This window comes from Alligator mississippiensis, chromosome 9 (assembly GCF_030867095.1).
Source record: "Alligator mississippiensis isolate rAllMis1 chromosome 9, rAllMis1, whole genome shotgun sequence".
In the NCBI taxonomy this organism is placed as follows: Eukaryota; Metazoa; Chordata; order Crocodylia; family Alligatoridae; genus Alligator; species Alligator mississippiensis.
Window position 1 is genome coordinate 74515265 of NC_081832.1, and position 27832 is coordinate 74543096.

General features: G+C 45.0%; 1 protein-coding gene across 2 annotated transcripts; it reads left to right on the forward strand.

Moving 5' to 3' along the window:
- Window positions 1-320: 320 nt before the first annotated feature.
- CANX (calnexin) lies at window positions 321-27735 on the forward strand. Of its 2 annotated transcripts, none has more exons than XM_006263535.4 (15): window positions 321-417; window positions 14424-14606; window positions 15092-15165; window positions 15720-15778; window positions 16096-16237; window positions 16960-17041; window positions 19519-19711; window positions 21883-22072; window positions 22593-22706; window positions 23184-23340; window positions 23802-24017; window positions 24837-24956; window positions 25056-25197; window positions 25372-25475; window positions 26390-27735. In XM_006263535.4, exons 2-15 carry the CDS (start codon window positions 14427-14429, stop codon window positions 26441-26443), a joined length of 1827 nt encoding a protein of 608 aa, XP_006263597.2. In that variant the 5' UTR covers window positions 321-417; window positions 14424-14426; the 3' UTR covers window positions 26444-27735. The 2 variants fall into 2 exon arrangements, with proteins under 2 accessions (XP_006263597.2, XP_019334028.1); XM_019478483.2 differs by lacking the exon at window positions 321-417 and adding an exon at window positions 861-1035.
- The last annotated feature ends 97 nt before the right edge of the window (window positions 27736-27832 follow it).

Sequence of the window (27832 nt, forward strand, 5' to 3'; positions counted from 1 at the left end):
CGAGGAAGCTCGCGAGACGCCTTTCCGAGACGCTGCCCCTTTAAGAGCCCGCCAAACCCTGCAGCAGCACTCCGTTCTTCTCCTCCTCTCCGGCCCCACCCCCCTGCCCGACGCCGAGCCAATCGCGGCCCACTTCCTCCCGGCGGAGCGCCAATCCAGGCGCTCCACGAAGGGCACCGCTGGGCGGGAGGCGGGGGAGGCGGGAGAAGCGACGAGCGACGGCATCGCGAGCCAATAGTGCCCGGAGGAAAGCCCCGGGGCGGGAAGCCGGCGGCCGGGTCGGCCAATGGGGGAGCGGAAGCGCAGAGCGGGGGGCGGAGCCAGTTCGCGCTAGATAGGCGGGCGGCGGCCCGGAGCGCGGCACGTGACGGGGGCGGTGGCGGCGGTCGCTGCTGCTTGGGGGGCGCGAGCCGTGAGGTGAGTGCGTGTCCCCCTCCTTCACCTCCCCCCGGGGCCGCCGGGCGCAGCCTGCGGGGCTGGGACCCCCACGGGGCGGGCGGGAAGGGTCCAGCACCGGTCCCTTCAGGGGCTCGGCCTACTCGGGCCGCTCTGGGCGGCCGGTGCCCTCCTGGGCGCTGCCTGGCACGTGCGCGCGCTCCGTCCCCGCCTGGAGGAGAAAGAAAAAGACTTTCCCCGATTGTGCCGGTTTATTCCCCACCTTTCTCGAGCAGGGGTGCGATGAGCTCGCGCCAAACGGGCTTTTTTCCCGCTTGGATGATGGTGCTCGCGTCGGGGGGAGGCTGCTTCTTACGTCTGCTGTAGAGCTGAGGAAATTTAAAATATTTTTTGTATTATCATCATTATTATTTCTATTATTATTATTCAGCCCGATGTAATAAACCTGACTTGCAAAATCGTGTGTCTGCCCGAGGCTGCGCTGAGCTGCTGGAGTCCAGCCACGAGGCCACTCAGGTTTAGCCAGAGCAGTTATTATCATCACAGTTTGGGGCCCAGCTGTCTCGCCTGCTCGGTGCAGGGGGCTGCACCCAGTGATCTTCCTGGCCTGACGGGTTATGAATTCAAGACACGTGTCTTGTGCGTAAATCCCTCTTCTGTGTTATTTTTTTTTTTTAAGGTTCTTTTAAAACAAAACCATCCCTCAGTCGTTTTCTGCAGAGCTTCTCGTGGAAACGTTGGTATCCAAATCCCGTTCACTGCTGGAGGGTCTGGAATATAGCCAGTGAGACTGATGAGTCTCTATTCATCCTGGATAGGGGAAAACCAATGCAAACTGGTAAAAGGAAGTGGTCAAATTTTAATAGCAGAAGTAGAAAAATCATCTTTTTTTGGAAGCCCTTTCATTAGACAGGTCTCACTTCTATTTAAAAATGATTTGGCTCCTTAAGGGTTGAGTGAAACACAGCCATCTTGGCAGGATGGGCAACTTAACTTTTATTTATTTATTTATTTATTTATTTATTTTTCATACCTCACTTCTTCCTCCTGTTAAATGCCTGTTTTTACCTATTTAAGCTTGATGCTTAAACCAACCCTGTTCTTTGTAAAGGTTTTTATTGCTTTGGAGTACAGGACAAATTAGACTTTGTTTCTAGATGAGATGTCAAGCTTTCTAAATAATCTCTTCACCTTGTAAAAAAAAAAAAAAAAAAAAAAAAAATCTTGCGGGGGTTGAAAGGAGTTTTTTTTGTGTTGCCTTAGCAGTTCCTGTGTGTTAACCATCAAAAAGCCTGCAGTGTTGTCTGTTCTCCAAGGACTTCCAGTTCTGCATGAATGACCTCTTTGCTGACAAACAGCGCAGAATTTTCCTTCGCCGTGCCTATATTGATGCAGCTTATTTTTAGAAGCTGACATGTTTGAAGACTGTTACTAAAAGCAGGTTTTTGCTTGGGTGTTGTATATTATTATAACTAATCTCTTGATTGTCTGAGCCTGTTATAGCAAACATCATAAAGAGTTGGCCCTGTGGGGGTGCTGGTTGAATTTCCTGGGCACAGCTGTAGATAACTAAAGAAGTTTCTGTGAAGTTCATGGAAATGTAGTATCTCTAAATGACGTGGTATTGATTAGCCCCCCTGTCTGCTATAGCCTCTTCTAGGAAAGGTGCCTTGGCTCGTGGTTGAAATTGAAACTTAAAGATTTAACTATATTAGAAGTTGCCATTCTAGGACTGGAAAATTTTGTTCAAAACTGGTGGAAGCAGGGGCTGTATCGGTGGATATATTTACTGTCTGTCCATAATACGATAATTCAAGTACAGAAGGGATGTAAGTAAATAGTGATTATGCTTTAACACTTCCGGATCATTGCTGTTCCTCACAGCTGCCTTTACTGTTGGTTTTGTTTTGTTTGTTTCTTTCCCTGAAGTGAAGTGTATGACTTTGTGTCCTTTGTACAAAATCAGTTGGCTTGAGGGTGTGTTGAGTAGTCTTTAGGAACCCTGGCTGAAGGGTAGGACCCATCTTTCTAGTTGTCCACAAACATACTGTGACAGTCTGTTTAGACCAGAGGTGTCCAACTCCTCTTGTGTCCTGGGCCAGACAGGCCATAGCTATCCCATAGCATGCAGCAACAGTGACGGCTCTGCCCCCCAACCCAGGGTATGCAGTGCAGCTCTGACTGCTGTCACGTGCTGGAGCTGCTGCTTGTGCTGCTACATTGTGCTATGGGGGCAACTCTGGTTCTGGTACGAGACATGCAGTGGCTTGAGCATGGGGCAGTGGCAGGGCCGGCTGAGCCAGTAGGGCTGAATCAGTGGCAATGGGCAAAGCCCTTCTGCCACTGATTGCCATGTCTATAGGGGCCCTTGGCCCTGCCTGCAGCAGGACACTCTATCCCCAACCATCTCCCCCAAAACTTCCAGTGGCTTGCTTGTAGCCTGGCTGGCTTCTTGTATGGCCCTCAGAACTGCTTGATTTGACACCCCTGGTTTAGGCAAAGCGTTAGTGAAAGGTAATGTTATCTTAATTTCCAAATGGAAGAACTTGGAAGACTGTCTTGGTGCACGTCATGCAAATAGTCCACTTAACTGTATGAACACAGGTTTCCACAGTCACGGCCTGATATTGGAACTGTGACATAATCTTTCCCCCTCAAACACTGGTCAGTATCCTCTGCCCACACATTTTGTAATACAGTGGCTGTAGTCCAAACCTTCATTTGGATTAGGCTCTCCTGCTCTTCCGAATTGGTTATTTAGAATAAATGCTTTACTAAATAGGCAAGTATGCTTTAACAAAGCACTACCAACAAATGGCAACCAAACAGTTAGTGGATTATGGTAAATTCTATGGCTTTAATTGCTTTAGGTTATAAGTGATTGTACAGCATTGCATAATTACAGTATGTTCCTTGCCCGGAAGAATCTATGGCTTGATATGTAAGATAAGAGAGACTTGAACAATGCATTGATTCAAGGCAGGGAGCTGAGAATAAGGTGGGAAGAAAATGGCTCTACAGAGAACTGTCTTTGTTTTCTCTTCTGGTTAATTTTGTTTGGAATGATTGGATTTGAAGCCATGAATTGCCTGATCTTGGTAAACCCAGTACGAATAGCTACCTGCCTGGTGGGTTTTTCCAGTTCTATTTCCTTGAATCTGTTTTGTTTTTGTTTTTTTTTTTTTTTTTTTTGCTTAACTCAAGCAGTTGGCTTTTTGCCTGCAACAGTTTTTTGTTTTGTGTTGTTTTGTTTTTGGGGGGGGGTTAACATTTTGAAGACCTAAATGCAGGCAGCTGTTCCAGGTTATGGAACTCCAGAAATGAGTGAAACCTTGAAGGGGAAAGGAGGTGTTAAGTTAAGGTAACTTGCTGAACTTCTCAATTTATCATGCCTATCATTTGCCTAAGAGAAGATGCTACTACTCCCAGGGTCCTGGGGAAGTACTACTTTCCTCTATTAATGGTGTCTCAGAACTGCCCTGCTCAATGCAACTGCACTCAAGATGGTATTGCAGCATCCCCAAAGTATCTTTTCAAAGAAACCTGGCTCCTTGCTCTTAAGAGATGAACTGTTTGGTCACTATGTGCTACTGTAACATGCTATATTTAAAATGCTTTTTTAAAATTGAACCTATCATTATTGAGTAGACTGGAGCCTTAACCCTAGAGGCACAAACAGTTTTGGCTTCTTAATTGTGCATAATTCTGACTCAACCCATGATTTTTTTTTTTATGGCTTTTTTATTCCTTCCTCTAGCGTGATATGCAGCTGAGAGAGAGGTCATCGGGATGTTAAAGCGCACTTCTGAAGAGGGAAACTTGAATTTTTGTGTCTAGCATATGAACAATTGATTTATATTTGCTTTAAAACTACTAGGAGGATTATATCAGAGGTCTTGTAATGGCGTAGTTCACTTGAGCGCAGCACCTTTGCTCCAGTCTTTATACCAGCTCAACAGATGGCAAGTAGCCCATAACTATTTTAAATGGTTCCAATCACTTAATAACTGAGCCTGAGGTCACCAGCAGCTACTACAGATACTGAGTCCTGTTAAAAAGGCTTAGAATTCAAACTTGTGCTAAGGCCTCAAAGTTGTCTTTGTTTTGTTTTGGTGTCTCCTCCCCCCATCCAGGCTCGGTAGGAGGGGCATGCCACTTAGTTGTGTGTGTCCTTGTAAAAGTGGTGAGGGATTCCCGATTGGTCCTGATGCTAACAGGTGACAGCTTCCATTGTGGTGATGACTTTGATTTGGTGGAGGCTCTTGCAGACTGGGCTTAGTATGAGGCTGCTGTGACTTCAGGGATGATCTTTGGTCAACACATTCTGTTCAAATTGATAAGAGTGGTCTATGACTGGTAGGAGTTGGCCTGGCTCTGTAGACTGAAGCATCATGCAGTTAGGCCTAAGGCAGCTTTTACAGCTTGCCTTTACATTCTGAGTTCTTCAGAAACTCTTAACTGTTGCTGTGCTCTCGAAGCTAATAAGCAAATGAGAGTTCAGCAACTTCTCAGTTTTCTTCTAAGCATCATTGATAATATCGCATTTCAAGATGGCAAACTGAGAGACTAAAATTCTTGATATGGGTAATAAGCAGGGATCCGGGTTTTCCATTTCCCATGGAAAAACAGAGAAAACAGTGGATTTGACCTTTTATCAGAGGCAAATGTGGATTTCTCATTTTACCAGAGAAACCTGCGGGTTTTGCAGTGAGCTCTCTGCAGACTTCCAGCCTGCAGGGGTGGGAGGAAATGGGAGGAGGGCTGTCGGGCAGGGGTGTCATGTGCATATATGTGCACTTGGCAGCCAGGAGAGCAGCTCCTGCAGGTAAGTGTGGGGTGGAGTTGAGGCCCCCATAGGGAGGGAGGGGTGGAGCTGCGGCTGTTGCCCAGCTGGGCATTGCTTGGTGCCCAGGGCTACAATGTGTGGCTGCCGGGCCCTGGCAAGGAGTGGGATGAGGCTGTGGGCAGCTCATCTGGGGGAAGGGGGGCATGGGCCCAGCTCCCCTCTGCTGCACTTATTCCTGGATGGGATGGCATGGGAGACCTATGCTCCCCAGATCTGTGTGCAGCACATGGGCTGCAGGCTTGGGCTTCTGTACTGCTGCTCTCCCCCTGGGCTTCTGCAGCTCAGCGTGTGAACATGTGCTGCAAAGAACAGTGGGGCCACACAGGAAAGCTGCTCCGTGTTGCCTTGGCAAGTGTCCCCTGCGCACAGGGCTACAGCGTCCTCTGCGCACGGGGCTACAGCGGGGTGCTGATGTGGGGTTGTATGCAAGGGATGCATTGCTAGCGCTGTGCGGATATCGCGGTGGCCAGCAGCTTTCCTGCATGGCACCATTGTTCTTTGCAGTGCTGGGTTGCACACGCTGCTGTGGAGTTCCCCCTGGGAGAGGGCAGCAGGGCAGGAGCCCAAGTGAGCAGTGCACAGCTTCCTCCCCCCCCCCACATACAAATCTGGGGGGGATGGGTCCCCTTGCCCCCCAGGAATGCACAGTGGTGGGGAGCCCCCCCCACTAGCCCAAGCCTGCAGTGGGAGGGGGGAGCTGGGCTCTGCTGTGCTGCTGCAGCCGCCACCTTTTGCCACAGGCAGGGGGCTGCCAGCCTGGATCCCTGGCCCCATAGTCCTGGTGTCTGGGGAAGCAGGAGTTACGAGTGGGGGGATAAGGGGCACCAGCAGGGTTGTGGGAGTTTTTTTGGGGGGGGCGGCAGGGAGTGAAGGGCAGGAGCTGGGCTGGTAGAAGGGGGTGTGAGGGGTACAAACAGTGCCAGGGGGGCTGTGGAGGGGCCTTTTTTTTATCACAGATCTGGGGGTTTTTATCAGAATTTGCGGTTTTCTGTTGGGGGGGGGGGACCAGGATCCCTGGTAATAAGGTAGTATGCTCTCAGAATATATCTGGTAAGAAATGCTACTGGTACTGTGTATACAGTGCAAGGCAGTTTAGCTAGTGAGTTGGTGCCTCTTGCATAAACCTTCATATACTTAGTGGAATGTGAGGATGCCAGCTATGTGAGGATTAGCAAAAGTTAAGTGACTTCATCCCTTGGCTGAGCTACCTTGTTTTGGACATAAATAAGTCGTGGGTCTTGCTGCAAAAATATCGGTTTTAGCGAGCAGCAGTGCTATACTGAGAGACTTGGTGATGAGGAATATGTGTCACTGAGTGACAGGAAGATATGCAGGTAAGCATGTTATCAGCTTTATTTTTTTTCCCCTCTCCCTATTAAAAAGGGATATCACTCTTTTAGTTCTGGAGAAGGCTGTCCCACTAGCAAAGCAAGGCTGGTTTAATGCAGTCCTTTGGCATAAAGACTTCTCTGTGAAATAAGTAGTAATGGATCCAAGCAAATGGAGAAATATGTTCAAAGTAGAGAAGAGGGCATTTGACAAATAGAGCAAAGTAAATGGTGGTGAGACATGAGGAAGAAACCCATCATATGGCTGGCTTAATCTGCTTCCCAGACATAACAATAATATTCTTCACCAATAGCATCTTTATCTCCTTTTTCAGTCCTGGCCCAACAGAAAAATGTCAAGGCGAGTGGACAAGACTTACCATTACTATTCATCAGTCCCAGATTTCTGGATTGTTTTCTTTTCATCTTCTTCCTTTCTACAACCAGTTGCTCTGGTCTTGCATGTAGTTGCAATCTATTTGCTTTTACTAGAACACATGCTATTAATATTGCCATATTGATAGCAATACTAATAATATTTAAACAAGTGTTCAGGTGTGTGGCTTTCCAGCAGACTTTACTTTGCAGCTATACAGGTAATCAAAATGATCCATGGAAGGTTTTGAATCACTACTGAAAGAAAAAAACATTGCTGCTGTTCCAGATAAATTGTTGGTGTGTGGGTCCTAAAATCTGAGACCTTATTATAAAAGCCTCAGCTTCATGAAGCAGTTGAATTTTCTCTTAAAGTCGAGGGAGTGAGCGGGACATCTGTGTACAGCATTAATTGCAATGCAAATACACTGTTGGGAAGGATGGCATACTGATAGCTTGAGTACTGCCACACAGAAACAAATTAATGTCTGAAGAGATTATTTAAACAGGTTTTGCAGCCTATGTTTATTCACAAGTAAGCCATTTCTTTTTCTGGCTAAGCCCTATCCATGTGACAGGCTTCTTACAGGCTCCTTCATTTATCTTACTAGATCTCTCTCTCTCTCTCTCTCTCTCTCTGGAACTCATGGCAGACTTGGCTGGAAAGACTTTGGATTTACTATAATTGGGGACCTACAAAAGTTATAATTTTTTTTGTGGATTTCATGAGATCGGGCAGTGCCTGTGAAACTGGGGGTGGGGGGTATAGAATTTACTGAAAATAAAATGCTGTTGCCTTCCTGGCAGCTGCCGGAGCGGAAGGGGAGGCTGCCTGCTTGAGGGGCTGTTGGAAAGATGGCTGCTGACTTGGCTACAAGGGCTTCCTGTCCTGTGACCCTGCCCCTCCAATCTGTTGCAAGGGGTGGGGCTGCATGAGACCCCTCAGCCAATCAGCAGTGGGGGGTGGGGCCGCTGGAGACACTTAGCCAGTCGGAGGTATGGGACCCTGCTGTACTCTGTCCTTGAAAATGCTGCTGGGCCGGCCCTCTGTTTGGAAAATTGTGCAGCCTCCTCAAATCTGGTAGGTCCCTAACTTCCATTAGCAAAGCAGAACTCTAGAAGTCACTCTTGACAACAGCTATTCTGTTTAGCTCCAGTGAAGCTTCATGATTTAAGCAGCCATTATTTTAGTCTTCAAGGCCTTGGATTAAAAAAATCACTGAATTTTATAGAAATGTCACTTGAGGAGTAGAAGGGTTTTTGGTTTCCTGGACCATCATGGCTATATCACTTCACCACTGTTGAAGTTACAAGACAGATAAAGTCTCACAAAGCCTAACCTGAACAAGTGTTTGTGGTAGCTCCCTGGCAATGGGCAGCTTCTCTCATAAATAGGATGAGAAAGTGTGTTCCAAACTCCTGACATGCAGCAAGCCCAGTAAAATATGTTTTCAGACATGCTTGGCATGTCTTAACGGATACATGTACATTAAGGTGCTTTTCCTAATGTGCATTAAGGTTAGTACATCCAATATGAGGTACTAAAAGCCATGCACATTCGTTACTGCATGTTAAGGCAGCCTAATGCGTATTTGTTTAAGTGATGCTTAATGCTCAGTAGCCTGCTTTACTGCACATTAACATAATCGCATGTCTTATGTGATGGTTTAATGCACTGTAAAATGGGCTACTGTGCATTAAAGTGCATGTGTAGGCATGCCCACTGTCATCTTTACGGTAAACATGACTGGATCAGGGCTAAAAGTACAGAGTAAAAATGTGATCTGTTACCCTGGTCAACTTCTCTATTTGATAGTTTGCTTTTCAATCCAAATCTATTTTGCTATCTCGAAGTTGAGAAGTAAGTGAAGGAGTTATAGGAGGAGGTAGATATGCTTAAATCAAAGACTAGGAATATTGGGGGGGGGGGGGAAGATGGGTTGTATGTTTATGGCAGGTTGGGGCAAGGGAGCCTAGTACTGAAATAGTAAAGAATTCAGTCTTTTTTTTTTTTAATGGAGGCACCTAATACCATTAAGCTTTAGGCAGCCCAACTGCATGTCTGGGAAGGTAATGCTAACATTTCAAGGTTATTATAGGGCTTCTGCTGGCATGCATGGTCACCTTCATGGCTATGGGCAGCAGAGCTGGCAGGGCACTCAGTGCATGCTAGGAGGGACCAGCTGTTAAAAGGTCTCTGGCAGCTGGCAGAAAGTACAAGCACATCCACATGTGCTTTTGGTAGCTTTTCTGTTGCAGCAGAAGGCTTCTGCAGCTCATAAAACTGGTATTGCTTCTCCAGGATGAGGGGGCTTTGCTCTCACAGGGGAGCTGTGAGTATGGATGCATTTGTAGTTCTGTTTGCAGATCTGTGCATAGTGCAGACCAGGCTGTTGGCAGGCAAACATGAAGGACTAGTTAACCTAGGCCAACTTTTCAAACAGCGAATGCTTTGTGGCATCTGTCACTTGCTCTCCTGTGTCCAGTGACCTCTTCAAAGTCCAACCTTTTGTGGGTGTGGGAAGTACTAGCCTCATCCCTGAAAGTGAAGAATACCAAACAGGAGCAGCCTTACTTTCAGCTTCAAAAAAACAGATTTGCCTCTAAGGTTAAATAAAATTAGTAATGTTAGCATTACTATTACTGCTGCTCTTTGTGTAATCATCTGTATTTTGGATGATTGTCTTGCCAAAAGCTGACACTTAAGAAGCAATGCAAATTGCCTCTGGATAGGTCAGTAGAATATTTTTTTTCTGGCTTCTACTTGACTCTATTGATTTAAGGAATTTCTGCTACATGGAAGCTTGCTTCAGTCTCTGGGATATGCAACAGATTCTTAAATTAACGTATTTGTGTACAGTTATTGCTGTCACCACTTGTTTCAGTTATTAAAATCCACTTAACTCCTAGAAAATATTTTCTTAGACTCCTTAACGTTGGATTTTTAGGATTGGAATATAATTGGACAGGGCAGATGATAGAGTAAGTAATAGCTGGTATTTGCTCAAGCCTGAGCTTGTGCGCTTGGCAAGGGAAAGAATGGGTTGAAGTTGGCTGGGGGGTGGGGATAAAGGTTTCATTGGTCGGCCAGCTTCTCCAGTATAAGTACTGGCATACTTAACCATTGATGTTCCTTTTGAAGGAGGTAAGAGGGGAAACAAGTAGAGGAAAAAGGGGGTAGGTGGAGGATTTTGAGATGTGCCTTTTTTCCCTTCCTGACCTTTGCAGAAAGGTGAAGGGGAAGGGAAGAACTGGTATGTAGCTGTGCATGAAGGCTGTATACCCTTTAAAATAGGTATTCTTAAACTGGACTTTTTTCCCAATATTGAATCTGGTGGTGGAAATAAACATGAATGGTGATTTGTAGTCCCTAAAGTTAGATTTGGTCCCAACTACATCTAGTAAAAATGAATGCACATTTTATAAATGGCCTTGTACAGGATGAAGGCAAGACAATGTCATCCATGTTTGCTTGCATATGACCAGGGATCTGGATTTTTTGTTTCTCACAGGAAAATGAGGGGAGGGGTGTGGATTTTCCCTTGTAACTGAGAAAAATGCAGGATTTTCATTTTAACAGAGAAACATGCAGGTTTTTTCACTTCTGCAAAGAGCTCTCTGCAGACTGGCAGAGTACCAGGGTAGTCCTGGTAGCTGGGGGCCCCTTCCAGGAGGGGTATGGGGGTGGGGCAGACTGCAGGTAGGAAGAGAGAGGCCTGGACTGGACCTATGTCCTGGTGAGTCAAGGAGGTAGGGGGAATTTGATTTTTTTCCCCCCCCCCATGACAAACCCCAAAATCAAATACAATAATGTATAGGTACTTATAATTGATTTTATTGTAGTGATTTTGAGGCAGTGGTAGGCTTCCAAATTTCCTTAAAACTGTAAATATATCAAGGAGAGGAGGAAAGATTGGAATATTCCTTAAATACTAGTCTGTAAAGTATTTTTACAAGGAAGATGTATGTAGCTATAGTAGGAGGGAAAGGGCACAAAACCTGTGGTGCCTCAAACTCCCTGCATGGGGAATATGATGCTCATCCAGTTCAAGAAGCAGGGCTTAGCTCCAGCAGAACCAGACCCTCAACTGGCTGTGCCACACTGCCCCGCCCTGCTTGTCAAGCTGGGTGGGCTTTCAGCTGATGCTGCTGACTGCCCACCCAGCTTGGGGGGGACTGGGGCAGTTCAGCTTCCACAGAGCAGGCCCCCTCTCTTCACTGATCTCCAGCAGTTAGTTTTTGGAGACAGATTGTGTCATATGAGGTGATCTTGGATTTTGCTGTTTTAAAAATTGCAAATTCTCTAACTAAAAAACCCCAAATCCGCAATTAAAATGAAACATCACCTGGCCTGAGTGCAGCGCGACCGAACAATCCTGCTGGGAACAGTGTAGCACCACCCTAGCTCCAGCCTGCCCTGCGTGCAGATCTGGGGGCATGTGTGTTCTGTGCCCTCCTGGGCTGCGTGTTCCCCACACCCCCTGGACGAGTTGCTCACGTCTCCATCTTCCCACCCTGCCCCACTCCCTACCTCACAGCTGCTGCAACTGCCCCGCATTTGGGGGCAGCATGTGCCCCCCCCCCAGTCTGTGCATGTTGGATGCACTTGGCATGGGCCACTCCTGGGTCAGCTGCAGTGGGGTTTGGGGCATGAAGCCCAGCCCTCAGCAGCAGTTGCCTCTGCTATGCACAGATAGGGGGGCACATGCCCCCCTGGGCCTCTGCCTGGGGTACACGCAGTGAGGGGAGCCCTCCTGCTGCCCAGGCTCGATCCTCCCACCACCTGCCCGGCTGGGGCCCCACTCACCTTACAAGCCTTTGCTGCACTCTGTCCCTCACCGTGGGGGGCCTTAATCTGGCCTCCTTCCCCCACCAACTGATCTGCTGGGCTAGGGGGGCATACGCGCATGCATGCATACACTAAGCACCTCCAGCCTGGGATCTACTGTAAGAGGCTCTGGGATTGACTGGTTGGTGACTGCTGCTGTAGGCAGTATTCACTCTAAAAAGCTGTTATGGGCATCTGCCAGTCAGTGGGCATGAACCAGTGGAAAGATAAATCTGCTTGTCTTCAAGAATTTGAACTTCCAAGGGTAGAGATGCTTTAAAAGTTGTGTTAATCCTTTTTGAGTTGACTTGATATAATGCTGCATGCACAGTTGATTGGGCCTGGAAGCAGCTGAGGCCCATGACTTTGCAATCCTGGGTGTGGCTAGTGCATGGTTTTTAAATATCTGCATGTCCCTGTTTATATAGTAAAGCCTTTAGTGCTGTGAGTGGAGTCCTGGCACAGAGCAGCTTGTGCAGCAGTTGTCTGGATTGAAGGGGGAGGGGTCAGTGTATTTTAGACCATGATTCTTCAGGTTATTACTGTTGTTAGCAAATGGTCTGCAATAGCGTGTTGCTGCAGAGACTCTTTTTTTTTTTTTTAAAGCCTTGAAGATGGCTTCTGTGCAGGATTGTAAAAAGACAGTTTGGTTGTAGTCTTCACATCCATCTTCTCCTGTTATTGGGAAAATATGCAGGATAGCATAGTCTCCAATGATAAATTTTGTGCATGACTAATCTTAACTCTGCTTTTTTCTCTCTTCTTTAGACTTCCTATAGAAAGTAAAGGCTGTAAGTTGTCTAGACTTCAAAGATGAAGCTCTTTTCCCACAACTGTGTTTGGCACCACCAAGTAGCAGCAGCTCTGCTTGCCATAAGTAACAGCACAGTATCAAGGAGTCTGGGCATTCAAAAATGCTGTTTCATGTGAAAATTTTCAGACTAGTCATTGTTGTGACTGCAGTTTTTTTAGAAGCAAGCTGGGATGTATAACACGAAGTAAACAGAGGTACACAGCATGGAGGTGTTGTATGAGCAATTGGTTGACAGCATGTTGGAAACCTGGCCTCCTTTTATGTTATCTTTTGAGGTGCAGCAGTGGTAATGTAAAATATCTGGCAGTGCCGCAATACTGGCTTACTGACCTGCAGAGATTTGTGACGTTCTTGTAACCCAACAGGCTTTCTGATACAAGCTTTGAAGACTTGTTCGAACATGTCACCAGTATAGCTTTTTGCAAGAGGCTATTTTGGTCTTGCTTTCGATGGGAGGGATGAGATGCTGTAATAAATTTAGGATTTACTTTTTATACCAGGAGCCTCATTCTATTTCCCTGTTTCTGTCGCTTCCTCCATAAGACGCATCAAATCATGTTTGGTAATGGAAAACTTGCAGGTGGGGCTTCATCTTGCCTTCATTCTGCCTTCAGAATGATCCAAAAAACTTCCATGAATACTTTTAGAAACAGCTGTATCCTCCCATGCAAAGGTGATGCATGGCATTGGTTTAAGGGCACACTAAAGTCTCAAGGGGCATCTCGAGACTTGTGGAGAGGGTGGGGGGAGTCCTGTCCTTGAATCTTGGAATTTGGGGGGGAAGGGGTGGGAGGGTGTTTGCTTTCCCTATGTAGCAAGACCACCTGGAGGACATTTCTACTGCTTTGCAGTTGGGTACTGGTACAACGAGTAAATGTGCTGTCCTGTTTTAATACATTTCCTTTCAGGAACACTGCCTTTTAATTCCCTTTGTTCACCTGATGATGTGGTTGTGGTAACCTTCCTGCCAATATACTTTAGCTGACTTCTTAAACAATATACACAATCTCCTTTATTTCCCAAGGTCCTCTGAACCATAGTGCTGAGGAAAACTAACAAATATGAACTATTGCCTTTCCTGTGAAACATCCAGAGAAACTTTAACTGTTGTAACTTGGGGTCCTGGGCACCATGCATCTCAAGTAATGGGTCGTCTTTTTCAGCCGAGGAGGGCCAGCAAGGATCCCTTGCTGAGTCTGCCCCTGCACACGGCTTCATAACAAACTTCAGTATCAAATAGGACAAAGTACAGGAGGTGAAAACAAGTCTTTTCTGGATGGGAGGCTAAGCAGTGGGGATGATGACTTTTCAAGCTCCGCTGTATTACAAGGAGTACTTGTACACAACTGTAAACAGCTGCAAAGCCATCCAGAGTACAGCCACCCAGATAACTTGGCTAGTTATTTCTCCTTTCTCTTTACTTTGCTGTATTTTAATGCTAGTTCTGACTCGTCAACAGACTTCCACTGACTTTTTGTAACTCTGTTACTTCCTTTTCTGTAGGAAGTCTGACATGCTAATCCTGCATCTGTACATATTCTGCTCTGTACATTGATTGCAGCAGCGTTTCAGAGGGACTACAAAAGTCTCTAAAAAGCACTAACATTTCAGTTTGTACTATGGATGCTTGCTTTCTACACAGCTTTCTTATCTCTGAGTGATTTCTCTAGTTCTGGTTAGGTTGGCCAGATGCAGTTGATACAAACTAGCAATTGGAGGGATTCCTTCTGGTTTAGAACCCTGCACCTGCCCCATTAGCAGTCCTTGTTTGTAGTGCCGTCCTTTTCTTGCTGGTGTGTTCAACTACAGTGTCTTTCTTTTCTCCTGAACGTATAGATCATGGAGCTGAAATGGTTGCTGTGTGCGACATTGCTGGTTTTTGGAATAGTTGTTGTCCAGGCACATGATGGTGAAGATGACAATGATGATGTAGTTGATATTGAAGATGACTTGGAAGATGGCATTGAGGAGGTAGAAGAGTTGAAACCTGAAGCCAGCACCCCTCCTCCAGCCCCAAAGGTTTGACTTTAAACTATTTGATCTTGAGAACTGCACTTGTTTTGGTGTGAGCTGCTCCTAATTACAAGGATCTGGGCCAGGAGTCATTTTGATGCAAAGATTCAGTGCGACAGCAAAGTAATGGTGATAATATTAAAGATACTATCTTGACAAACAGTAGCATTGGAATACTACTTAATGCTGCTCTTCCCACCACCAGGGAGATTCTCACAATGCATGTGAATCCTGCAATAGGCAATATAAGTATTTATAGGTGTAACCAATTAAAAAAAAAAAAAAAAAAAAAAAAAAAAAAAAAACTTAAGGCAAGAATACTGACTTTCTTTCTGTTTTGGCAACATAAACAAGAAATTAAGAATGCTTCGGACCATTTCAAGTCTTGGTTGGGTGGAATGCAAACTCTGCAGCCATGACTTTCTTTGGACAGCAAATCTTTGAATGTGTAAACAAGAAATACTTTGTGAATTTTCTCTTTTCTTCAACAGGTCACATATAAGCCCCCAGTTCCAACAGGTGATGTCTATTTTGTGGAAACCTTTGATGATGGAACTCTGATAGGGTGAGTGATCCTCGAGCTGCTTTCAAAAAGCAAATTGACCCTTGAATGGGTATATTTCTTTACACTTCATTGGAAACCTTAGCACTCAAATAGTTAGTGTTACATGGCCAGAGTTTAAATGAAACATCCTAATACAACCACTAACTCACTTTCTCCCTAACCTCCAAAGTCCCTAAAACTTGTAGAATATTCAGTTATGCAGCTTCCTTTAGGTGTTGCTTACCTAACCACATGGGGGCATATGGTGCACTCTTACTCTGTATCTTTTTCTCTTGGTTTTTTTAAATTACCTTTCCTGGCATTGTGATAGGATGGAGAAAATGGTGGTATCACCCATGCCAAGCTAATGAAATGCTAACGTTACAATTGGTGGCACAAATGTTTGCCATCTTAGAAAAGAAGCAAATACACAGAATCCTCCAACAGCAAAACAGTTGAAAGGGCACAAGGAATTTGAGGATATTGCTGTCCTTTTGACCAGGTCGTCTTCAGTGTTTATATTTTATAAATGGTCGTCTGTATATTGCTTACCTCTCCTGGGTATTTTGTTTCAGATGGGTTCTTTCCAAGGCCAAGAAAGATGACACAGATGATGAGATTGCCAAATATGATGGTGAGTGGCCAGTTCTTTAACTGCCTATGTAGCAAAACCTAGGCTTAAGATTTGAGACTTAAACCTTTTCATGAAAATGTGATCATGTTGTTTGGGTGTGGCCTTAGCTGCTAATATGCTGAAAGCAGTGCCTATTGCAGCAGGTCCTGAAGAAATGCATTATTTCTGGATGGCTGGCTTGTACATTGAAATTGCATAAGGCAGATCATGATTGCAGAGTGACTGCTTCAGTAGAGTAAAACAGGGATTTGGGGATTCTTGGAAGTTCTGGTGCAAAACCAGTTGAAGTTCTTGTGGCTTTCTCCCCTCTCCTCCAGGTAAATGGGAAGTGCAGGAACTGAAGGAAACAAAGCTTCCAGGGGACAAAGGACTTGTATTGATAAGCCGGGCCAAACATCATGCAGTCTCTGCCAAATTGTCAAAACCTTTTGTATTTGATACCAAACCACTCATTGTACAGTAAGTAAGGGAAATATAACCATTTGCTTACGGCACCAAACGGAAGGTAGCAGAAGCCTGAGGGGTTTGCTCCAGAACTAACTTTTTTGTTTGACCCAGGATGTAAGCAGTTGCCAAGCATGGTATACTCTTGCACTGCAAGCAGATACTGTTTCCCACCCACCCTTAAACTATAAACAGAGTAGTAATAGTTTCAAGTTTCTCTTTCAAGTTCTTGGTGATGTCACTGTTCCTACAGAAGAAAATAGTTGGGTTTGAATTTCTACCAAGTAGCCCCTTGGAGTGTGAAGCTGAACAGGTTTGCAGTTATGGTTGGGTTTTACTCTGCTTGGTATAGTTCCTGTGGCAAGGCAAATTTAATGAGATGTAGTTAAGAAGGCATTTGAGTCAAGTCTGTAGTTTTTCTTTTTGTCTTGCAAACTGTCCCTCTTCTCTGTGCTCTCAGTAACAAATTATAAAAAAAAAAATAAAATAGAACTTCTAGACTAAACACACCCAGTTCCTTCACTTCGAACTCATGGGTCAGTTTTTTTGAAAGCTCTTAATTCATTTTGCACTCTGGATTCTACAGTTTGTCCACATCCTAATGACCAGGCTATATTATCTGTGAAGAATTCCTTAAGAAATAAGAGACTATTTAAAAAAAAGCATGAGGGGGGAACAGGCTTGGGTTTCTTCCATGTCTAACATGCCCTTTTCTCTGTCATCAACTTTTAAATTAGGTATGAGGTAAATTTCCAAAATGGAATAGAGTGTGGTGGTGCCTATGTGAAACTGCTTTCAAAGACACCCGACTTGAACCTGGTGAGTGATGTGAATGCTGTTTCTCAAACTACTAGCACGTGAAAGAAGCGTCTCACTCCGCTCCAATAAACCTTATGGTTTTGTTAAAGTGAGAAATCAGTGGTAGGTATTTTGGGTTTGATTTCAGAACTAGTCTGTACCAGAAGTTCCCATCATCCCCACTGAGGACAGCAGGTGTTAAGCTCTTTCTGAAAACCACAAAGGCCTGAGTTAAGACACTTCTAGCAGCTGGGCACTCGAGCCCCTCCACATAGGTCTATAACATTTTAAATTATTTTCTAAATGTCTATCTTCCTGTTCCTTTTTGCTGCAAGAATAGCTGTTTTCATTTATACAAGGGACACTATAGAATTTCTCTCTTAGCCCTTCCAGATATAAAGAAACTTCATGGGGGGGAAAAACTGACTGGGAGTTAGGTAGCTAGTTGTCCTTTTTAAGCTTGAATTAATGTGGCTGAAATCCCAGGCGATTCTTCCTCCCTCCCTTCCCCCGGTTTTTTTTCTTCACAGCTACATTGAAATGTTAACACTTTTTTTTTTTTAAGTCAGGGCCATCCCTAAAGGGTGGTGTGAATCGGGGTAACCACCCCAGCCCCGTGCTTTGGGGGGCCCTGCAGAGCCGGACAGAGCAGCAGCGACATGGAGCTGGGTGAAATGGTGTCTCTGTGTCTAGCTGCTGCTGCTGTCAATGGTGGCGGAGGCAGCTTCTTTGGGTCCAGGACCCATGGGATCAGAGCAGGGGTGGGGTCCCGCACGGGTTAATTTGTCCCGGGCCCCGCACCCTGCTCGGGTTGCCTCTGTGTAAAGTACTAGTCTTAATACTTGAGGTTTTCTTTTTCTGTAAGAAATGCTTTGGACTGTAGCATATCTGATTGTCTAGCCTGTGGACCCACTAGTATAGCAGCCCTGTCTGAAAGTACAAGTAATGGAGCAGATGATGAACTGTTAAGAAACCTTCCTCTCTCGCCTTCTACACACTCTTGTCTTGCCCAAAAGGTTGAGTGCCAACTCAAGGGAATGGGTGCACTTTTGGGGCCTCCTGTCATAGAGAAGTTAGACTGGAAGGAACCTCCTAAAGGTCATATAGTTCCAACCCCCTGCCTGAGGCAAAATCATCCCTATCCAAACCATCCCATACAACTGTAACATAAACCAGGAGTGGGCAGTTATTTGCCACTGCCGCCGCCCCCCCGTCAACATCCCTCGTTGCTGCTGCAGAGCTGGCCATGGAGCTGTGCAGCTGGCCTTATGCAAGCTGCCTCCTCCCCCTTCCCTGGGGAGGTGGCCGGGCAGCATGTGTGCGGCCTGCACATGGCGTGCACCACCACACTGCGCCTTGCATCGCTTGCCCGCAAAGGTCCCCACAGAGGGGCCCCCTGCCCTCACCTGCTTTGGGCTGCAGTGTGCTGCCTGGGGCTGGCAGCACCCCCCACTCCCTTGGCCCCCAGCCCTGCCCCACAGCCCCACTTACCTCTAGGATCCAGGGGTGAAGGGCATGGCTCTGTGGTGGCAGCGCTTGCCCACAACAACAACCCAGCCAGCACACAGCCACCGCTCCCGCCCTGCGCTGCCACGGAGCCATGCAGCTGGTCACGGGGCATAAGCAGCGGTGCAGTGCCGGCTGCTGCATGCCAGCCCCCCTTTCAATGCTCCAGCCAGGCGGCACGTATGTGGCCCATACACAGTGGTTGCCACTACACTGTGGTGCCCTGTGCCACTTGCCCACAAAGTTGTGCAGGTGGCCATGGGATGGTAGCGCAGGATGCAGTGGCAGAATACTGTGGCGGCCTCCATGTGCAGATCCCCTCTCAGGCCAGCCGGCATGTGTGGCCCGCAGAGTTGCACCCCTGCCCTTGCCCCCTGGGCCTGCTCCTGGGAGTGGGCACAAAGGCACACTCCCCCCCACACACATCAGGAGGGCTGTTGAGGCTGTAGGGGGGAGTGCCAGGGCACCAGCAGCGCTGGGGAGGCCTTTAATTTTTATCACAGATTTCTGGTTTTTAATTGGAGAACTTGCATGTTTTAATCAAAGATTAAAATCAAAAGATCCCTGGTTATCACGGCTCTTATCAGGTAAACGATTAAGCATTTAACCTTTCGCACTTCTAACTTCGCTATTGCCAGCTACTCTTCCTGACTTTAAGTGAACTAATGGGGGCGGGGAAAAAGTTCTGTGTTCTAAACTAGACCATGTATTTCTATGTCTCACTTTTAATTTTGCCTGCTTCTAGTGGTTGGACAGGACAAATGTCTGCATAAAAACGTGAAAACACAGGGACCAGTTGTATCTCAAAAGGGAGCTGGTCTGGGTTGACTCTTCCACCTTAAATGCCTGTGATTCTAATAAATAAACTGTCTGATTTTAATTGAGAAAGCATCTACTTCTTTAACTTAGTTATAAGCACCCCATGCTAAACTTTTAACCCATTACTTTAAAGTTACTCCAACTAAAATTCCTCTCTTCTCCTTATTTAAAAGGATCAATTTCATGACAAAACGCCCTATACAATCATGTTTGGTCCTGATAAATGTGGAGAAGATTATAAACTGCACTTCATCTTCCGGCACAAGAACCCGAAGACTGGCAATTATGAAGAGAAGCATGCAAAGCGTCCAGATGCAGATCTGAAGACCTACTTTACTGATAAGAAGACCCATCTTTACACTCTTGGTAAGGAACCTGTAAAGCTTGTTGGTATCAAGACAAGTTGAGCAGGGCGGGGGAGCTCTTTTGGGGAGAGGGGTGGTGCAAGGAGCAGATCATCGGAGGCTCTTTGTGCAAGAAACCATGGAGTAAAGAGCACATACTGATGAAACTCTGACAATCTGAACTTTGGTAAAGGAAACATGATTAAGCAAATTTATATTTAAATACAGCATGCACTCAGTTACTTTGTAGATTATTTGGGCTATCAAATAATAATAAATATAGTAACACTATATCTGCATTACTGTTAAAAGAGGTAAGCTCTAAAATTTGATAAGGGGTGTCAAGGGGGTTCGTAAAAATGTTGGATCACTCTTAAACTTTCATTTCCTGTCCCAGGCCAGATCTAGAATACAGGTCAGTCACATCTTATGCCAGGGTTTAGGCGCTGAAGTCAGCGTGTAAAGCGAAAATCGGTGACTATACGTGGGGTGGGAGGGGGAGCGGGGCTTGAGTTTGCGTGCGGCGCTGTGCTTAGAGCTGTGCGGCTGGCGGCAGTGGCGCAGCGCGGGGTGGTGGTGGGGATGGCTGTGCGCTGCCCAGCCACCACCATGCTGCTGCCGCCTGGCAGCTGGCCACACAGCTCCGGGCACGGCTCCATGGCAACAGTGGGAGGTTTTGAAGGCAGTGGCTGTCACCACCATAATGGTAAGCGGTAGTGCTGCGTGGAACCTCAAGCCCCGCTCCCCTCCCACCCTGCGTATAGTTGAATTTGCGCAAGTTAAATGCACGTATGATGCGACTGACCTGTATGTGGTTCCTTGCAGACTAGATCCAGCTCGGGGCATGGGGTGGATGCAGTGGCAGCTGCAGCTCCTATTGCATGCTGCGTGCCCAGTGCTGGAGCAAGAGCTGCTGCTGCTTGCATTTTCATGCTGGGGTTGCAGCTCTGGCTCCAGCATGGAGGACACAGCAGCGACAGTTTTGGTTCCAGGTCTGGCAAATGGTCATAGACATGCAGCAGAGCCAGTGGCTGGGAGCTGTTGCAGTGGCAATATGTGAAGAGGCTGGAGGGTGACTAGAGTTGTCAGCTGTTGCTCACCTTCCTGCCACCAACCACCATGTCCACTCTGCAACAGGGCCCCCACAAGTTGTGCTTCCCAACTTCCTGTTGCCCATCAGTAGCCTGGCTGGTCGGACACAACAGCTCCACGGGCTGTACGCTTGATACCCCTGCTCTAAAAAAAAAAAAAAAAAAAAAGTATTTCTAGATGGCTTCCTACCCCTTGGGCAGGGGGCTGGACCTGATTATCTTACAAGGTCCCTTCCAGCCCTAATGTCTATTTAAATATAGTGTGTGTGTGTGTGTGTGTGTGTGTTCCTCTTTTGCAAGCAGCTCAATTTTGACTTGGTCTTTGTGTACGTTTTAGCATACTGTTCTAAACTTAAGGTTCTAAGATATTGTAAAATCAGGTGGAGAAAAATCCACTGGAAAAGGTGGGACAGAACATGGATTTATAGTAGGTACTTGAAGGCTGTTGGACAAATGTCCTTTCCATGGATAGGATACTGCAGCATAGCATAGCCTAGTACAGTGGAGGCCTGTCTTTTGTGGTAGATGTGCCACAAATTAGCCCTGCACCCTTCCCTTTTCTTTGCCTGATCTACTTCACAGCTTTCTGTTCCCAACTGTGCTCCCTGTCTGAACTCCTGTTCTACCTTCTGCTTCCTGCCCTATCTGCTGCTATGTTGCCTGTCCCCTACTCTAATCTGTGGGGTGCCACACAGTGTCTGTGCCACTTGTAGAATTCATGCTGCAGGTCAGCCAACCCAGGTCTAAAGCATCAAATTATGGGTTTTGGTATCTGGAAAAAAATTCCTTTTTTACAAGCAGTGTAATGGGGAAGAACACAACTCCTTTCTGATATAACAGATCACTTTTTAGATGAGGTAGGCATGTGGAGTAGGACTCTCCATAACTAAACATTTAAGACGAGTTTGGTTCCTAGGTTTATTTTCCCCTTGGGATTGCTACTTGTGGAGGTAGGTTCAGTCACAATAATTGTCTTGAGGTTTGAAGCTTGGGGAAGGATGGTGTAGAAAGATGAAATGGTATCTTCTGGACTCTTCTCTCCTCCCTTCTTTTTTTTATTGTAAAAAGTTCCAACAGATTTTTTTTTTCTTCTTTCTTCCAGTGTTGAATCCTGATAATAGCTTTGAAATGTTAGTTGACCAAACTGTTGTGAACAGTGGGAATTTGCTGAATGACATGACTCCTCCTGTGAACCCACCCAGAGAGATTGAGGACCCAAATGATGAGAAACCAGAGGACTGGGATGAAAGGCCAAAAATCCCAGACCCAGATGCTGTTAAACCAGATGATTGGTGAGTAGGTGAGGAGATGAGTGCAGCCAGATAACGATGTGTAAGTAACTAGAGACTGCTTTAGATCTGCAGTAAGTGTGGTGGTTGTGTGTGTGTTGGGGTTTTTGGTTGGGGGTGATGAGGGGGTTGTCTCTTACCTTGTCACTGTAGCCAGCTGAGTTTGAGTACAAGTCTAACATTCCAGACCTGTTCAGCTGTACTGACTGGCAGATGATTTTCAGATTGAATGTAGGCTGTTTGGAGGAGTGAGTGTCACAGTTGAACTGGCTTACTTGAGCAAATGTGGTAACTGATCTTTTTCGGTAAAGTCCTTTGCTTAGCTGTGCACTTGCTTCCTTTGATCAAGTGTGGTATGGAATGCTACAACATGACAATTTTAGTCCATGGGAATCAAACTGCTTAGATCTGAAATCTGCTTAGGTGTTTGTAGTGTAGTATGTTAAGAGCTCTGATCAGTTCCTTTTTAAGTGAAATGTTTTTGGCATAGAGTAGACAATAGAAAATTTCCCTCTCCTTCAAGGGATGAAGATGCTCCTGCAAAAATTCCAGATGAAAATGCTGTGAAGCCAGAGGGGTGGCTGGATGATGAACCAGAATATGTAGCAGACCCTGATGCAGAGAAACCGGACGACTGGTATGTTGACTGTGGCTAGACTCTGATTTGTCTGTCCTTGTATAATGGGTAATTGCTGTAGCTCAGGTTACCAAGTATGTTTAAAAAGTCAAAGATATTGGGGGTCAGGAGCATAACTGTGCTTGCAAGTAATTGTGCACTAAACAAACCGATGGGGAAACTGGTTATTGCAGGCTAGCATTATTAGGATGTGTAAAGTAAAAGTAAGGCAGGTCTGAGTAGCAGTCGTGGAACACAAAGCTGTTCTCCTGCCTTCTCCTGCACTATCCTTCAGCTGTCTGATCATACACCCAAGATTGGAAGCTCCTTAACAAGGGCTGTCTTTCTGTCTACTATTACGCTTCCCATCCATGGATCTGAGCAACACTTATATTAAAATACACAATCCCCACTTACTCAGTAAGGATATGGCCTTTGCAAGGAAGCAGACCTTTTTCTTTCTGTTGAGATTCTTGAAACTGAGGCTTTCTTTCCCAGGGATGAGGATATGGATGGAGAGTGGGAGGCACCTCAGATTGCAAACCCCAAATGTGAGTCAGCCCCTGGTTGTGGTACTTGGCAGCGTCCTATGATTGATAATCCCAACTACAAAGGCAAATGGAAGCCGCCTATGATTGATAATGTGAACTACCAGGTAGGTCTCAAGCTTTTGCAGAACTTTCTGGCCAGTGTTAGAACATTTTTACTTCTTTTAGATGTACTAGTTTAAGAAATGCAGAATGTTGGAACTTGTCTCTCAAAACAAGTGGCCAGAACTGCCAATGTCACTTTTGTCCTTGTGCCTTTTTTAAAGTGGCTTCACTTGGGGAGGGCTCTTTCACTGTAGTGGATTATTCTGGACTGCAGTTTTTACCCCTTCTAAAATTAAAAATCTTTCTTTAAAAAGGGGAGGGGCAGGATATGGAGGGAGAGAATACATGAGGGTGTCTCTTGTGAGAATAAGATAAAATTGAACCAAAAGTAATCATGCTCCTCCACCTCCCTTGCCCTCGCAGTCTTCCAACCCAACTTGGGCTGTTTTTGAATGGAAACTTTTGTGTCTTGGTATGCGATACTGAATCTTTGGTTGTTTTTTGTGTTTTGTTTTTTTAACAGGGGATCTGGAAACCTAGGAAGATCCCAAACCCAGACTTCTTTGAAGACTTGGAACCATTCAAGATGACTCCTTTCAGTGCTGTGGGACTTGAGCTGTGGTCAATGACATCTGACATTTTCTTTGACAACTTTATCATCTGTATTGACCGAGCAGTAGCTGATGATTGGGCCAGTGATGGGTGGGGTCTGAAGAAGGCAGCTGATGGTGCTGCTGAGGTGAGGAGCAAAAGCTTAGCTTTCTTTTATAAATAAATACCAACTACCTGCTTAGAGTACCTTCCCTCAGCTTTGTAGGCTGGATTTTCATTGATCCTGGTATTCTAGGGTACAGGAATATATCCAAAAAGTGCATATGAAATTAACCTAATTAGAGCTGTGATAACTAATTAAGCCCATCACTTTTATCATGGACACAATGACTCCTGGAAGCCTTTTTCAGTAGTTACAGCTCCTTAAGCTCCTTTCATGCAAAATCATGTTGATGGTCTTTTCCATAAGATAACCTTGAAACATGAATAGTTTCTAACAATTCTGTAAATAAATAGTGCTCTTCAAATAACAGGTGACCTATAGTTATCTTTATTTTAAAATTAGGCAATCTTAAATTGTGTAGCTTGATCCAAACAACTTCTTAAGTATCCTCTCATGGACTTCTGTTGTGAATGTAATGGTTTGAGGTGTTTCCACCTAATACAATTTCCCATGCTATTGGAACTATGAGTGTAGGTCTTGACCATCCTTCCAGTTCATGAACGTTCGTATATTAGACTCTTTAGATTAAAGTATGCAAATACTCTTCCACAGCCTTGAATTATGAACAATAAAATCATTCTTAAGATGGCTGTTTACACAGAGAGAGCTTACATAGACTTCCAATATAAATGATGGCAATATTCTTCGGAAGCTGTCCCTAACTGGAAAGTCTGAATCTATGGTTGCTAGTCCTCCATGGATAGCCGTGTAACTCTTTTCTTGCTCTACTGAAGTAAAAGCTAAATACAAGTGTTTGGGATTTCTTTTCTTTTTATTTTGTAGCCTGGTGTTGTGGGCCAAATGATGGCAGCTGCTGAAGAGCGTCCTTGGCTCTGGGTAGTCTACATCCTAACTGTGGCTCTGCCTGTGTTTCTTGTTGTCCTTTTCTGCTGTTCTGGAAAGGTATGTACTTTTTTTCTAGGCTTTGGAGAGAAGTTTAGTTCAAGACATCTTCTCCTTGTGGGAAGTGGTTCACTTTGGGACTTTTCTGTCTGCTTTTAGAAACAGCCCAGTGCTGCAGAATACAAAAAGACTGATGCTCCTCAGCCTGATGTGAATGAGGAGGAAGAGAGAGAGGAAGAAAAAGACAAGGGGGACAAGGAGGAGGAGGAAGAGGAAGAAGAAGCAAATGAAGAAAAGCTGGGTAAATTTAAATTCCTATTTGGAATCATTGGGAAATCCAGTACTGGTTTTCGCTCTCATCTTGAAAGTAAAATAATGTGTTGACAGATGTTAATGTAGGATTAATGGCCAGTCATTTGAAATGAGTGAATGTTTTCTAGAGAGACTTTTTTTTTTTTTTCTTCTCTTTCTTTAGAAGAAAAGCAAAAGAGTGATACTGAGGTGGGCAATGCTAGTCAGGAGGAAGAGGAAGAAGAGGAGGAGGAAGAGGAGGATGAAGATAAAAAACCTGCATCAGAGGTAAAAACATCTTTGGAGAGATCTCTTCAAAATACAAATGAATCCTGTAGGTTAGTGGTGTTTAGCCCATAGGCCAAATCTGGCTGGTGGGGTTCCCCACCAATCCCTGGGGAGCCTTATAGGCCATGGCCCTGTGCCCTAGTTTAGGTGCGTAGGGTGGCAGAGAGCCCAATCCTGGTATGTGAGGAGGTTTGTATGGTGGGTGGCATTGGCTCCCTGCAGCCTGTGTTTTTTTTTTTTTTTTTGTTTGTTTTTTTTTGCACATGGAGGGCAGGGCAGGGTCTGATCTGGCCATGCATTTGTTCATTTAGCCCACAGGGCCAAAACACGGTGAGCACCACTGTTAAGTTGTATCTCTCATCTCTGGTGATTTGTACTTTTAACTAGCTGTTATTTAAAAAAAAATCTAAACCTGGGACATGTGGTACTGTTCCTACTGGTATATAAACAAGCTAAAGTTCAGGACCACTGCTTGGAATTGAATTCTGTAATCAACGTGCAGCAGCAGAATAGGGTGGTTTAGAGGGTCTTTTCTAGAGATGAAAGAACAGTCCATCTTTTCTGTGTGATTGGGGTACAGGTTTTCAAAGCACTTGGCATTGGCCTGATAATTTGTACCACCACCATTCCCCACAACGATGTCTACTATACTGATAGAAAGGAGGGAGGAAAACACTTGCTGTTAAGTGCTCTTGTCTATAACACTAACTTTTATATAGACCTTGAAAAGTGGATTCATATATCAAATCTTATTATCTTTTTTCATCCAATCCAGGCATCTCTAACTGTTCAATTAATTTATTTTCCAATGAAGATCTCAATAGTTACAGTTAGCAATTTCTAATCTAACAAAATACAGAAGGGAAGATCAGAAACTTCTGACATTTTAAGAAATTTTGTCTTCAATCTTGCAGGAGGAAGAAACTGTGAATAGATCGCCCAGAAACAGAAAGCCAAGGAAAGATTGAAAAAAATCATAAGAACTTGATCTCACTTTTTTTTTTCTTCCCCCCTCCCCTGCCCCCCAATGTGGTTCTGGGAGAGGACCTTGGACACCTTACATTGAAACTCAGACAAACCTCAAGACTTCACCATCCACAGGTTCCAGTCAAACACTATCCAGTGTAACAGTGTCTAGCAGTAAAATATTTGCAATCATCTGGGTTTTTTTTTCTAAAGAGCATCATTCCTATAGAAAGAATGCAGTTAACATCATGGGCTGTGGATTTTGGAATGTAATATAAAACTAACCTTTTTATTTTGGTTTTAAGTAATGTTTTTGTTTCATTTTAAATAGATTGGTAGGATTTCACTGGTCTCGACCTTGGCTTAATTTAATGTATTAATCAGTGAGAAGTAACAGCAAAAATCTAGAAAAAACGCTTGGCAATTCAAAATTAATTTTTATAACTAGTGGATTTTTGATTTTTTTTTTGTTTTGTTTTTTTACAAATATGGAGATTCTTAAACTTACCAATGTCTGTATTTCCCTAAATTTGATAATCATTTTTGAGCAAAGGTGGTTAGTGTGGCTGTATAGCTTTCTTACCCTCATAAAGATACTGTGGTGAGAGGGAGGTTAAATCTATGTACATATGTAACCAACCAAACTGTGTTTATACTCCAGCTTTTTGGGGGGTTGAGGGGGGGGGGAAAAAAGCATAATTGTCCCACAAAATAAAGATGCTCCCTATGGCTGCTGTCTGTTTAGCTGTTCATAGTCGGCCTAGAAGGTGAGGGTGGGTCCCTTAATATGGTACTTTATCCTGCAGGCCTCACAGAGGCTGGATGTCTGGTTTCTTTAGTCCTTGCGGGGTTTCTTTCTCAATAGGGCTGTTCTTTTTACTACGTTTCCTTCCTTCTGTCCAGCCTCTCACCCCAGCTTTCTCTGCTACTGTGCAGCTTGGCTTCCATTGCTGAACAGTAATTCATGCTCAGCTCCTCAAACTTTTTCTTTTTAAGCTAGGCTCACTCCTTTCCAGGATCCAAACGCTGGATAGGACAGTGTCCCTAATCGTTATTGTTGTCACTGTGTAAACTCCTGCGGACAGGAAGGTGGCCGCAGAAGGCAGGTTGGACTAAAGTCTTTTATTAAAAGCAAGAATTACAGTATTTTGTAGATGGAAGAAGGAGCATGTGGAATGACTGGTGTGTGTAGCTGTTTAAGTCTCTTATCTGCTCTTCATGTAACAGTTGCATCCTAAATTATATTGTGAATGTAGGGCGTTCCAATTCCAGCTAAATAAATTTTTTAAACGCGTTGTGTCTATTATACTATATATTTCTATTTGTTTCCTGTGGAATACATGGGAGCAGAGCATACCTCCTAAGACCAATACCTTTTTATTACTCTTTAC